The sequence below is a fragment of the Prionailurus bengalensis genome, chromosome B4 (assembly GCF_016509475.1).
Source record: "Prionailurus bengalensis isolate Pbe53 chromosome B4, Fcat_Pben_1.1_paternal_pri, whole genome shotgun sequence".
Classification (NCBI taxonomy): Eukaryota; Metazoa; Chordata; class Mammalia; order Carnivora; family Felidae; genus Prionailurus; species Prionailurus bengalensis.
In genome coordinates this window covers 89,800,497-89,813,213 of record NC_057358.1, presented here as the reverse complement: position 1 = coordinate 89,813,213, position 12,717 = coordinate 89,800,497, and the positions used below count along the sequence as shown (strand labels likewise).

Here is a 12,717-nt window from a genome sequence, read left to right as displayed (position 1 = left end):
CTGGAACTTCCATCCAAAATCAGTAGGTTTTCCATAAAAGACTCTTAAAAACTGAGAACAATCTGAGGGTTGATGGGGGGCGGGGGGGAGATGGGTATTGAGGAGGGCACCTGTTGGGATGAGCACTGGGTGTTGTATGGAAACCAATTTGACAATGAATTTCATATTAAAAAAAAAAATCAGTAGGTTTTCATTCCTTCAAAAACTAAGTACGGGGCATTTATTTATGTGCTGGGTCAACATGGTAGTCTCTGTCCTCATTAAACTAAATAGAACAACAAATTATAATTTTTGCTATGAAAGGAAAGAGCAGAGGGCTGTAAGAGGAGAGGTTGCCTACTTCGGCGTGGTGATTCAGGAAGACTTTTCTGAGGGGACGGAGAAGGGAGGGAAGCAATCCCAGGCCAAGGTTCTGTGATGGCAAATCACACGACTCCAGAAAGGAAGTGAAGACTAGTATGACCCGAGTCCTAGTTACATGCAGTTATTTAAAAGTTGTTGCAGAGGAGCCTGGGGTGGCTCAGTCGGTTAAGCGTCCGACTCTTGATTTCAGCTCAGGTCGTGATCTCATAGTTCAAGAGTTCAAACCCCGCATCAGGCTCTGTGCTGACCGTGTGGAGCCTGCTTGGGATTCTCTCTCTCTTCCTCTCCTCTGCCCCTCCCTGGCTCCCGTTTTCTAAATAAAATAAATAAATAAAAATAAAAATAAAATAAACAAACATTAAAAGTTGCTGCATCAGGGGCGCCTGGGTGGCTCAGTCCATTAAGCATCCAGTCATGATCTTCAGCTCAGGTCATGATCTCACAGTTGGTGAGTTCAAGCCCCTCATCAGGCTCTCTGCTGTCAGCACAGAGCCCGCTTGGGATCCTCTGTCTCCCTCTCAGTCTGTCCCTCCTCCACTCACACTCTCACTCCCAAAAATAAATAAGCGTTTAAATACATAAACAAACAAAAGTTGTTGCATCCGAAAGTGAACAAGAAGCAGGGCCTCGTCACACAGCTAATGCTTATTCAGTATTAAACCTCTTACTAGGCACTGTGCATAGCTCTTCAATGAGACAAAGATACAAACAGGTGAATTTAGCCAAGACACAGTATATAAAAGCAGCTCCTTCCCAGGCATCTATCTCCTATCCTGTACTGTCTTTTCACCAGCACTTCTGAACAAGGGCCCCAACTAGATAATGGCCTCAAGCCAAATCAGAAGCGAAAAGCAAGCCTCAAACAGGGGCCTTTATCAAAGGACAGCTACTTCTGTGGGCAGCTGGGGGTGAGCAAGAGCTGATGCTCACGGCTAAGAATTGGGGCCCACACCACATTGAAAAGTACTTGGTCTGCCTCGTGTTTTTTTCCTCCCAGAAAATGAATGTTTACAGTATGACATGCATGGACTGCCAAAGGAAGTCTAAAAAGAATAAGCACATTATTGGATATTTTTAGCTTTTCTTTTCATAAATGTTTTCTGTCACTGCTTTCCAAATAATCCCAAATCTTTGCAAGTTAGCCAGAAGAAGAAACGGGGAAGAGAAATTATTTTCATAGAAGAGGTGACTAATGTTCTCTTGAAACTGAGTTAAAGGAATGTGTCTTTGTGAGTCCTGTTCACACAAACACAAAATTCCAATGGATTAATACGTACTGTGTAAGGACAGGACATAGCAAACACGGAGACGAAACGTGCAAATCACCCCGCACCAGGCAAAAGGACCGGTAGGAATACTTACGTTTGACAATATAGGGATTAAAAATCCGTGTAGAAAGGCAATACAGTCAAAATGCTTTTGAGGTTGTAAACCATTATTCTTTTATCCCCAGTGACCTACCGCCAAAGCTTCTAATGGAAACACTGAAGAAAAACAGCGTGCCTCATTACTGCTGATTCTAACGATGTGACACAGAACCAAACAAGCCAGAAAAAACTTTAAATTATACTAAGGAGAGAACCCATAGGGCAAACTTGAGGCCTGTTATATGGGGTCTCACAGGCTTGCCTTATCAAACAATTTTTCAGGGTAACTTCTTTTAGAAGTGTGAGTGGTTCAGAGACAATTTTTTAAGTTTAAGGCTTCTTGACTATTCTGCTAAAGCAAAAACAGGGTCTCCTTTCCTTATTCCTATTGAACTACCAAAGGCCCAGAAAGAAAAGTAGTTACCTTAGCTGGGGGTGAGATATGCTCCAATAGATTACATTAAGAATTATGAACACTGTAGTGAAGATCTATGCAGAATGGGGGGCGGGTCCCCAACATTTTAAGAAACTCCTAAATTATAGATGTCCATATGTGCGACAAGAAAACTGAACTTTAATTTTTTTTTTTTTTTTTTTTTTTTTGGCTGAGAATTAGCAGAAAAGGAAAGTTTGTGGGCCCTTCGGTGAATCCCTTAACAAGGCCTTACCTTTCATTAATTCTCCAGGGGGGTTCTGGGGAGAATCATAAAATAGGATGCATTTGAAAACCTGTAAAGAGCCGAGTATTATCAGGGCCCCTGGCTGGCTCAGTCGGTTATGCTTCTGACCCTTGATTTCAACTCAGGTCATGATCTCATGATCCATGGGATCAAGCCCTGTAGAGCCTTTTAGGATTCTCCCTCCCTCCCTTCCACCCCTCTCCCCCGTGTCTGTCTGTCTCTCTCTAATAAATAAACTTAAAAAGAGCCAATTATTATCAAACCAGGAAAGGAGTCACATAACTAATATTCACTGAGCAACCGCTGCGTATCACGTACCAATGGAGACCCCAGAGACACAACAATACACAGGACATCCAAACTGGCACAAAAAGGCCATGTGTTCATTGCTGTTTATATCCTCCAGACAGGTTTTTCAGTCTTTTGCTTTTTTTAAAGAGGGTACCAACATAATATAAGAAAGAAAACAGTAGGGGCGCCTGGGTGGCGCAGTCGGTTAAGCGTCCGACTTCAGCCAGGTCACGATCTTACGGCCGTGAGTTCGAGCCCCGCGTCGGGTTCTGGGCTGATGGCTCAGAGCCTGGAGCCTGTTTCCGGTTCTGTGTCTCCCTCTCTCTCTGCCCCTCCCCCGTTCATGCTCTGTCTCTCTCTGTCCCAAAAATAAATAAAAAACGTTGAAAAAAAAAAAAAGAAAAAAGAAAGAAAACAGTAACATTTTCTTTATATCCGTAAGATTTTTGTTTTTGTTGGAGATAGAAGTTGAGCTATATTCCTTTGCCTGGCAAGAGAAGAAAAGAAATTCCTCACTCCCCTCCCCCTTTTTCTCCATCCTGAATTTACCACAAACATCTTGCTTTCTCTGGATATTTTTTTTTTTTTTTTTTTTTTTTTTTTAAAGAACTGAAAGAAAGTTAGTTGCTGTGTTTTGAATTGTAAGCAATTATTTTTAAGAGGATTTTTTTTTTAACATTTATTTATTTTTGAGACAGAGAGAGACAGAGCATGAATGGGGGGAGGGCCAGAGAGAGAGGGAGACACAGAATCTGAAGCAGGCTCCAGGCTCCGAGCTGTCGGCACAGAGCCCGATGCGGGGCTCGAACTCACGGACCGTGAGATCGTGACCTGAGTGAAGTCGGACGCTCAACCGACTGAGCCACCCAGGCGCCCCTCTCTGGATATTTTCAAGAGTCCTAGAAACCATATCTTCCTGGCTTTTTCACCAGGTGGTTCAGCACCAAAAAAAAAACCAAAAACCCACAATTACCATTATGAATAACAAAGCCTATGGCAACATCTCTCTTTGCACCTCTCTAAAGAAAGGATACATTTCAATTTCACTTTCACACTTTGTCAGATATGCTTATCTTATTCTTCTAATCACCAACATAATAAAATGAAAAAGGTGGGGTGCCTAGCTGACTCAGTTAATATAGCAAGCGACTCTTGATCTCAGGGTCGTGAGTTCAAGCCCCACATTGGGCACAGGGATTCCTTAAAATTAATAATAAGATAATAAAATGACAAAGGCTTATGTATCATCTAACCATAGGTAAAACAAATGTTCTATATTTAGAGTGCCTTACTTTAGAAGCTTCACTTCTTTGCAGCGCCTGGCTGGCTCAGTCGGTTTAACACCAACTTTGGCTCGAGTCATGATCTCACAGTTTGTGGGTTCAAGTCCCGTGTCGGACTCTGTGCTGGCAGCTCAGAGCCTGGAGCCTGCTTCAGATTCTGTACCTTTCTCTCTGTCCCTCCTCTCCTTGCACGCTCTCAAAAATAAATAAACATTAAAATTTTTTAAAAGGGGGCGCCCGGGTGACTCAGTCGGTTGAGCGTCCGACGTCGTTCGGCTCAGGTCATGCATGATCTCACAGTTTGTGAGTTCGAGCCCCACATGGCCTGCTTCGGATTCTGTGTCTCCCTCTCTCTCTGCCCCTTTCCTGCTCATGCTTTGTCCCTCTCTCTCTCTCAAAAAGAAATAAACATTAAAAGAATTTTTTTTTAATAAATAAATAAATAAATAAAAATTTTTTTAAAAAGTTTTACTTCTTTCACTCGCAAATCCTATCAGGAATTTAACACACTCCTTCAGGCACTTTAACCAAAATGCCCACAAAAATTCAGTTGGAAACACTTTTTCCACCTGGCAAGTAAGTTCCAGAAGTCAGCGCCTTCCATGTGTTATGTTAGAAGGGGAAATACACAGGCAATAAGGCTTCAGAATATACAGAACAGGATCTTCAGGCAAAGAACTAGGTCTTACTGTCCCGATTTTCAGCACAATACTAATGAATGTCAGACTAATTCTAAATGCTAAATAAGTATTAAACAATATGAACGCTAGATCAACAAGCAGAAACACTGTAAACCCAGAGAAAAAGAGAGGCTTTTACTTTCTAAAGCACTGAAACATTCTCACACTATTCTAACCTGGATAATCTGGCCCTTGGGAAAGAGCATCGCATACCTGGAGAACCTGAGAACCAGCAAGTTTTCTGGAGATCAAGAGCCGCCTCTGGAATGGACATCAACCCAGCACAACCACCACTGTCAAATTCTAGTGAAAGTTGTCAAGCAGTGACAGCAATGTAAGTGGCAGGAGAAAATACAAAGAGAAGAGAAACAAAGGAGAGATCAAGAAAGAAAGAAGAGCCAAGCGAAAGAAAGAAGCATAAGGAAAAGCAATTAATTCTTCCCTCAAAGACAGAAGAACAGTGTTTCTGCCTTCTAAACTTCACAGCAAACGCATGCCATTAAAATACACTCTATTGAAAAAGAAGGATCAATTGCTATTAACTCCATGTGGACCCCCCCCCACTCCAAAATTCAATGATGAAGCCCTAAACGTGACAGGATTTGGAGGTGGGGATCTGTGGGAGGCAGTGAGGCCAGGAGGGTGGCCCCCAAGATGAGAGGCCCCCTTATAAGAGGAAGAAAGCTAGCCCTTTCTCCACCTGAGGTCCCAGCAAGAGGTCGGCTGTCTCCCAGCCAGGAAGCCCAAGCCAAGAAAGGGTCTTCACCAGAACCCCACCATGCACCCAGATCCACCTCCAGCCTCCAGAACTGTGAGAAATATTCGTGTTCAAGTCACCTAGTTTACGGTATTTGTTACAGCAGCCTGAGCTAAGCCATCGCTCAAAGTGACTAGTAAATAGTGCAACCCTAGGCCTTAGAAACAATAAAGAAGGCGGACTGCCGCCCCAGGACTTCACTTAGGATGACCTGCTTACTGAATAAGGGCACTTGACTTCACTCTTGCCCTCACCATCCCCTCTCCCCCTCCTTCTGGTTTGGGGGTTAAGAGGCTGAGAAGACTAGAACTTCCGAATCTGGAAATCTGACCTCAGAAAGTGGTTAAGTAAACTTAAAAGGTCTGGCAAGGAAACCCTGACACATTACTCCGTCCTCACCCCTCCCATAACTCCTCTTCCGGCCCTGAACGATTTTCCTTGCCTCTCTAGTCTCCAGGACTGTCTAATAGCAAAGTTTGGGGAGCGCCTGATGTTATTTAAGGGCAACAAATTTGTTCCATTACAGCCTTCACTAATCTGATGTGGGCACGGCTTGGTTGGCGGTGCTCCCTGGTGTGGTTCCCAGGGCCAGGAGGCCGCAAGTTCATGCTCCGGACTGAGAAGTCCACCCCAAGTGGCCCGTTTCGAGAAAGCCTCCCTGAATAACACGGTCACGGTCGGCGAAACCGGCCCAAGTTCCCTTCCCATCTTTTCCAGAGTCCTACTTCCCACGGCATGCTTCCTCCAAAAAAGGAAGAAACCGGCCTAAGGCTCAGCTCTCGCCGGCTGGTATTTACCTAGCACCGGAACTTGTTTGCAAAACACTGGAGGCACTCACAAACTTGACTTTGCAGGAAACGCACAACCTTGACTCCCGCAACCAAGATCTAGTGAGCGCCTTCTATCGTCCCCACCCCCACCACCAAAGTCCCGGACCCGGAAGGTAGGGGAAGCCAGGTCACCACCGCCACCCCTGGCTATTACACGGTGCCCAAGCCACTCAGTGCCCACTGAGCCGACTCACAGTGAGGGCCGGGGCCAAGACCCGACCACGGACTGCTGGGGCGCAGAGGAAACGCCGGGATGGGCGAGGGACGCCTCCACGCTCAGAACTGCTTGCCCGCAGCCCGAAGCTGGGCCGCAGAGGCCATCTGGCGCGGAAGGCAGGAGACGGCCCCCGGTCTCCTGCCCTTCCTCCTCTTTCCCTAGTCCTGGCCGCTCTCCGCGCGCGCACGTCCGCACGCCCATGTGCACGAGCTCCAGGCACGACCCTGGGATCCCAAAGGGCAGGAGCCCCTTCTCGGCCGCCCCCTCCTCCTTCCCAGCCGGCATCCCCAGCGAGCCTCGCAGGCACACGTGGATTCAGGGACCCCGGGAGCGATGGGCGCGGGCTGCGGCGCCCACGGCGCGTGCCACTCACTTGCTGGCCGGCGCGGGGCTTGCCCTGGGGCGCTCTCCTGAAAAAGGAGGTCCTGGCGGTGAAGAAAAAGTCCTCGGAGTCCTCCTCCAGGCTGCTGTAGCCGCTGCTCATGCTGCTGGTCCCGTCGCGCGTGGGCCGCCTCCCCCGGGTGCAGGCGGCCAGGCAGGGGGTACCGCGCCCGCCCGCCCCGCGAGGTTCCAGGCGCGCGGCCCGAGCCGCCCGCGGGCCGTCCAGCTGCAGCTGCGGCCGCCGCTCACTCCGGCCGTCCCGGCCCCTCCCGCCGCCTCCCAGCCAGGCTCCGGGCGCGGCTTTAGCCTCCGAGAGCCTTACGACCCCGCCTCCCGGGGCCCCGCCCTCTCCCGGGTGCCCCTCCCCGGGAGGCTGGGGACTGTGCCCACGCGGTCGGGGCACTCGGCGCGTGGCCGCAGGTGGGGGTGGTGCAGCCCGCCCTCCCGGGCGCCTGCTCTATCCCGGAGGTGTCTGTGCCACCTAGAACGTCCGCTTCGGCGACTGCGTCTGGCCGGGCTGTGCTCGGGGTCGCTTCCCCAACCTCCCGGAAACTGCCAAGTCCTCCGTGATCCGGCTACCCGCCCCCCACTCCGCTAGCTCGGGCTTTGGGGAGGACCGGGCAGAGCAGGGAACTGTCTCCGCCCTGCTCGCCCCTCCCGGGGTCCAGGGGGCGGCAGTAGAGATTGTCCAGCGGAGGAGCCCCCAGACCGTCGGGCCTCCCGCACCCCTTTCGCCGCGTCCTCAACCCCGCATCTCGCCCCAGCAGGAGGGTTAAAAGTTAGCGGAGATGAGTGGGGAGGTAACAACTGGGTAGTTTATTCAAATGAAAACATCCTTTCTGGTAATTCAGTTGAGCTTCGGTCTTTCCTCCCAGCCTTCTCTCTAGCGAAGGTTCATTCGCCTAAGATGACCAAAGAACGGCCAAGGTCGTTAAGATCTTAGAGGCCTCTTGGTGAAGGGGGTGGGGGTGAATTAGTTCGAGTGCTTATTCATTAAACGTGTGTTTTTTTTTTAATTTTTTTTTAACGTTTATTTATTTTTGAGACAGAGAGAGACAGAGCATGAATGGGGGAGGGTCAGAGAGAGGGAGACAGAGAATCTGAAACAGGCTCCAGGCTCTGAGCTGTCAGCACAGAGCCCGACGCGGGGCTAGAACTCACGGACCGCGAGATCATGACCTGAGCCGAAGTCGGCCGCCCAACCTACTGAGCCACCCAGGCCCCCAAACGTATGTTTTAAACCTCCCCTCCGACAATCCTACAAAGGTGTGGTTTCAGTGATGGGGTTCAGGGAATTCTATTCACCTCCTACAAAAAAAAAAAAAATCCCTATTTTCTGAAACCCTTCCAGTCAATTAATCCTCTTTTAGAATGCAAAATTTTCCTTCAAGCCACCTGTGGGTACCATTTACACCTTGGTGTTATTTAACTGATTTGAGTCATACTAGCTTCCTTGCTGACATCTTGACTGAAAGGAGGTTGTGAGGCTTCACCACTGCCTCAAAGCAGTGGTAACCAGGCTTTAAGAGAGGTTTCATTAGGAGAGAAAGAGAAGGGTTAGAAAAGAGAATCTTCACCCATTATCGCAAAACTCTCTTGCATTATCTCCTTTCAATCCCGAAAACAACTGTATAAGATAGTTAGCACTTACTCATGTTCATTTCATACCCAGAGCAGCTGAGGTTTAAAGAGGAAAGTAGCTGTGGATGGTAGGGCGGGGGCCATTCCGATCTGCTTTCTGTTTATCTCAAAGTCTGCAGAGACCCTTCTAGATTGGCTTGGTCCCCAGTCAGCTGTGCTTCTTTGTGCACTAGTGGAGGGGAGAGCTGGCTCTTGAGTCAGCCTACCCGCAGGCAAAAGGAAGGCTTGCAAACCCTCTCCACTTTCAGGCTTACACATCCAGCTTGCAGAGTTGTGCGTTACCCCAAGTGATTCACAACTGCAAGAGGCAGGCCTCAGAGTTACAGCCCATCTTAAAGATCCTGCAACATTAAAGCCTTCTTCCTGGCCACACAGCTACTGAATAATTAGAAACCAGGAATTCTAACTTCCTGCTGTTTTACCCAGACTAAACTGATCTGCTGGTGCCATGCACGTAACCGAATGTCAGATAATGAGACAATTTACTTACTTTATGGTAGATTTGTGTTACCTGGCTTCTGTTATTACATGAACGTAATCTTTATTATTAAATACTTCCAATTGAAGAGTAATGTGTAGGTTAAAGAATTGAAATAACTTGTTTTATTGTGGGTGGGAAGAAGGAAATAACCCCAACCTGAACTAATTAAAGTTTCAGAATACTTGGAAGAAAAATATTAAAAGGAAAAATACACTTAAGTGTTTTATGACCCACCATACCATAAAAGGGATTTTTTCATGGTATTAAAGTTCCAAAGGACTAAATTTTTATATCCGTCAGCACACCATCAGAATCAGTTATAACAAAAAGGCATAATTGAATAATGAAGTAGAAGCACTGCTTTTAAACAACATAAAGTAGGGGCGTCTGGGTGGCTCAGTTGATTGAACGTCCAACTCTTGATTTGGCTCAGGTCATGATCCAAGCCAGGGTCATGGGATAGAGCCCTGTATCATGCTCCGTGCTTGCTGAGCATGCAGTTGGCTTGAGAGCCTCTCTCTCTCCCTCTCTCTCAATCCCCCCCCCACCCATGTGCGTTCTCTCCCTCAAAATAAAATAAAATTTTAAAATTTTAGGGGCACCTGGGTGGCGCAGTCGGTTGAGCGTCGGACTTCAGCCAGGTCATGATCTCGCGGTCCGTGAGTTCGAGCCCCGCGTCAGGCTCAGGCTGATGGCTCAGAGCCTGGAGCCTGTTTCCGATTCTGTGTCTCCCTCTCTCTCTGCCCCTCCCCCGTTCATGCTCTGTCTCTCTCTGTCCCAAAAATAAATAAACGTTGAAAAAAAAAATTTTTTTTTAAATAATAATAAATAAAAAAATAAAATAAAATTTTAAATAAAAACAACAGGAGCGCCTGGGTGGCTCAGTCAGTTAAGCCTCTGACTTGGGCTCGGGTCATGATCTCACAGTTCCTGAGTTCAAGACCCGCATCGGGCTCTATGCTGACAGCTCAGAGCCTGGAGCCTGCTTGGGATCCTGTGTCTCCCTAGCTCTCTGCCCCTCCCCCACTCACCCTCTGTCTCTCTTTCTCTCTCAAAAGTAAATACACATTAGGGGCGCCTGGGTGGCGCAGTCGGTTGAGCGTCCGACTTCAGCCAGGTCACGATCTCGCGGTCTGTGAGTTCGAGCCCTGCGTCAGGCTCTGGGCTGATGGCTCCGAGCCTGGAGCCTGTTTCCCATTCTGTGTCTCCCTCTCTCTCTGCCCCTCCCCTGTTCATGCCCTGTCTCTCTCTGTCCCAAAAATAAATAAACGTTGAAAAAAAAAATTTTTTTTAAAAAGTAAATACACATTAAAAAACAATTTAAAAATTTTAAGAAAATAAAATAAAAACAACAAAAAGTAAAAAACATGAAGGAAGGAAGAATTGGCATTCTACTTCCTAAAAGCACCATAATAATCATATTTCTAAATTTTTCTGATAGTATTCTTGATAAAATAATATTAAAATTTGGCTCATGAAGTTAGTATTTGTAAAAATTCAAAACGTCACATTAAGCAACTAGCATTTAAAATTCAAGGAAGGAGGTGGAATAAATGTATGCAACTAAGTTCAGTTTTGAAAGAACTTACTGTCAAACACAATAGGATTTGTAAGTGGGCTCCATTACCATAAATGTTCCAGTGATACAGAGCCTAATGACTTAAAGTTATAGCCTAGTAACCTTTCATTTCCATATTAAATGAGGAATATATTTAAAACTGAATAACTAAATGCAAAAACTATAAATACACACAAAATGTTTTATAATTGTAATCATCCTGTGCATCAAATCATTTTCCTTGAATCAATGTAAAAGGAGCAGCTATAGTAACAGATTAACTTCTTGTTCGCCCAATAAACCCCTCCAGAAGAAGGATGCCTGGCTGGCTCAGCCAGGAGAGCATGTGACTCTTGATTTCAGTGTTGTGAGGTTAAGCCCCACACTTGGGTTAGAACTGACTTTAAAAAAACAAACAAACAAAAAAAAAAAACAAAAACAAAAGGAGAAAAATAATCCTATAGGTATGATTATAAATCAAAAGTTTAAATCATTATTCAGTTACTTTAAGCACTATATATCCACAAATAGTAGAAACTCAGATATAATCAATGTAGGGGGGAAAAAAAACGTTTTAAGCACATCTCACCTTTTAACCAAATACATTTAAAAGTAAAATCTTTCTTTCAAGGGGTGCCTGGGTGGCTCAGTCAGTTAAGCTTCTGACTTTGGCTCAGGTCATGATCTCACAGTTTATGAGTTCAGGCCCTACGTCAGGCTCTGTGCTGACAGCTCAGAGCCTGGAGCCTGCTTCTGATTCTATGTCTCCATCTCTCTCTTCCCCTACCCCACTCGCATTCTGTCTCTGTCTCAAAAATAAATAAACATTTAAAAAAAGTTAAAAAAAAAAAAAAAAAAAAGCAAAATCTTTCTTCTGTTGGGTACCAGGGTGGCTCAGTTGATTGAGCATCTGACTCTCAATTTTGGCTCAAGTCATGATCTCACAGTTCCTGGAATCAAGCCCTACGTAGGGCCTATGCTGACAGTGCAGAGCCTACTTGGGATTCTCTCTCTTTCTCTGCCCCTCTTCGTCACTCATTCTTTCTCTCTCTCAAAATAAATAAACTTAAAAAAATTTTCTCTCTCTCTGCACCCCCAGCTCTCTCCCCTGCTCACACTTCCTCTCTCCCTCAAAAAAAAAGCCACAAAAGTACATTTTTTCTTTTGTCAACTTGTCCTAATAAAACGAGGAAAAAAATTATAGATTTGACTGTGCAAATTTGGAAATATTTTCAACACACACACAATGGTAAAGACAAAGAAAAAACGGAGGGAAATATTTGCCATATAACTGATACCCTTACAATACAAAGAGCTCATACAAATCAATGAAATTGACATGACAATGACATGACATAAGCACAAACATGACAATAAGTTTATAAAAAGAAAAATAGAAGTAACTTATCAGTCACATATACATTAAAACATTCACTCAGTCAACAAATATGTATTGAGCACATACTATCTGTCAACCGCTGACCTCAACAGAAAGGGTGCACCATTGGACAAAACAGACAAAAATCTTTGTCCTCATAGAGCATATGTTTCAGTGTGGGCTAGAGGGAGACGGAAAACAAAGAAGACAATTATATAGTATGTTCGAAGGTAATAATTACTCTCACATAAATCATGGAAGAAAGATAAAGAATGTTTAATACAGACTTGCTGTTTAAGCTCTCCCTGAGAAAGTCACTTTTCAGCAAAGACGTGTAGGAGGTAAGGGAGCTATCCAGGCAGATATCCCCAGGAAAGCATTCCAGGCAGAGAGAACAGCAAGTACAAAGGCCCTGAGGAGGAAGTGTGCTGCCATATTTGAATATGAGCAAAGAAGCCAGTGTGTCTGAGGTGGGTGAGTGGAAGAGAAAGTAGGAGAAATTTTGGTACAAAAAGTAACAGGGTCGGAAAGCTTACTGTTCCTATAATGCCATGAAAGCACTTATGGGAGCTTTGAGTTTGATCTTTCCTCTGACATAACTACTGGAGATTTTGAGCAAAGGAATGGCATGATTTGGCTTACTTTTTTAAAGGACTCCTTTGGCTTCTGGGTAGAGAATAAAATGCTAAGCCTTATGAAAACTCAAGCAAATGAAAACAAGGGACATTTTCCACCAATGCAATTGGCAAGGGTTTTGTTTTTATTTTTTGTGGGCTTTTTTGGTATTTTTCTTTTTATTTTAAGTAAGCT

The 12,717-nt window shown here is 45.6% G+C and overlaps 1 protein-coding gene across 1 annotated transcript in view; it reads right to left on the bottom strand.

Annotated features, from left to right (window-relative positions):
• The window catches only part of RASSF3 (Ras association domain family member 3), a 74,313-nt gene extending 67,187 nt beyond the window's left edge, over positions 1–7,126 (bottom strand). The window contains exon 1 of the mRNA XM_043562950.1: positions 6,842–7,126. Within this exon, the coding sequence (XP_043418885.1) occupies positions 6,842–6,952 (111 nt within the window). The 5' untranslated portion in view covers positions 6,953–7,126. The remainder of the gene's footprint in view (positions 1–6,841) is intronic.
• Positions 7,127–12,717: the final 5,591 nt, after the last annotated feature.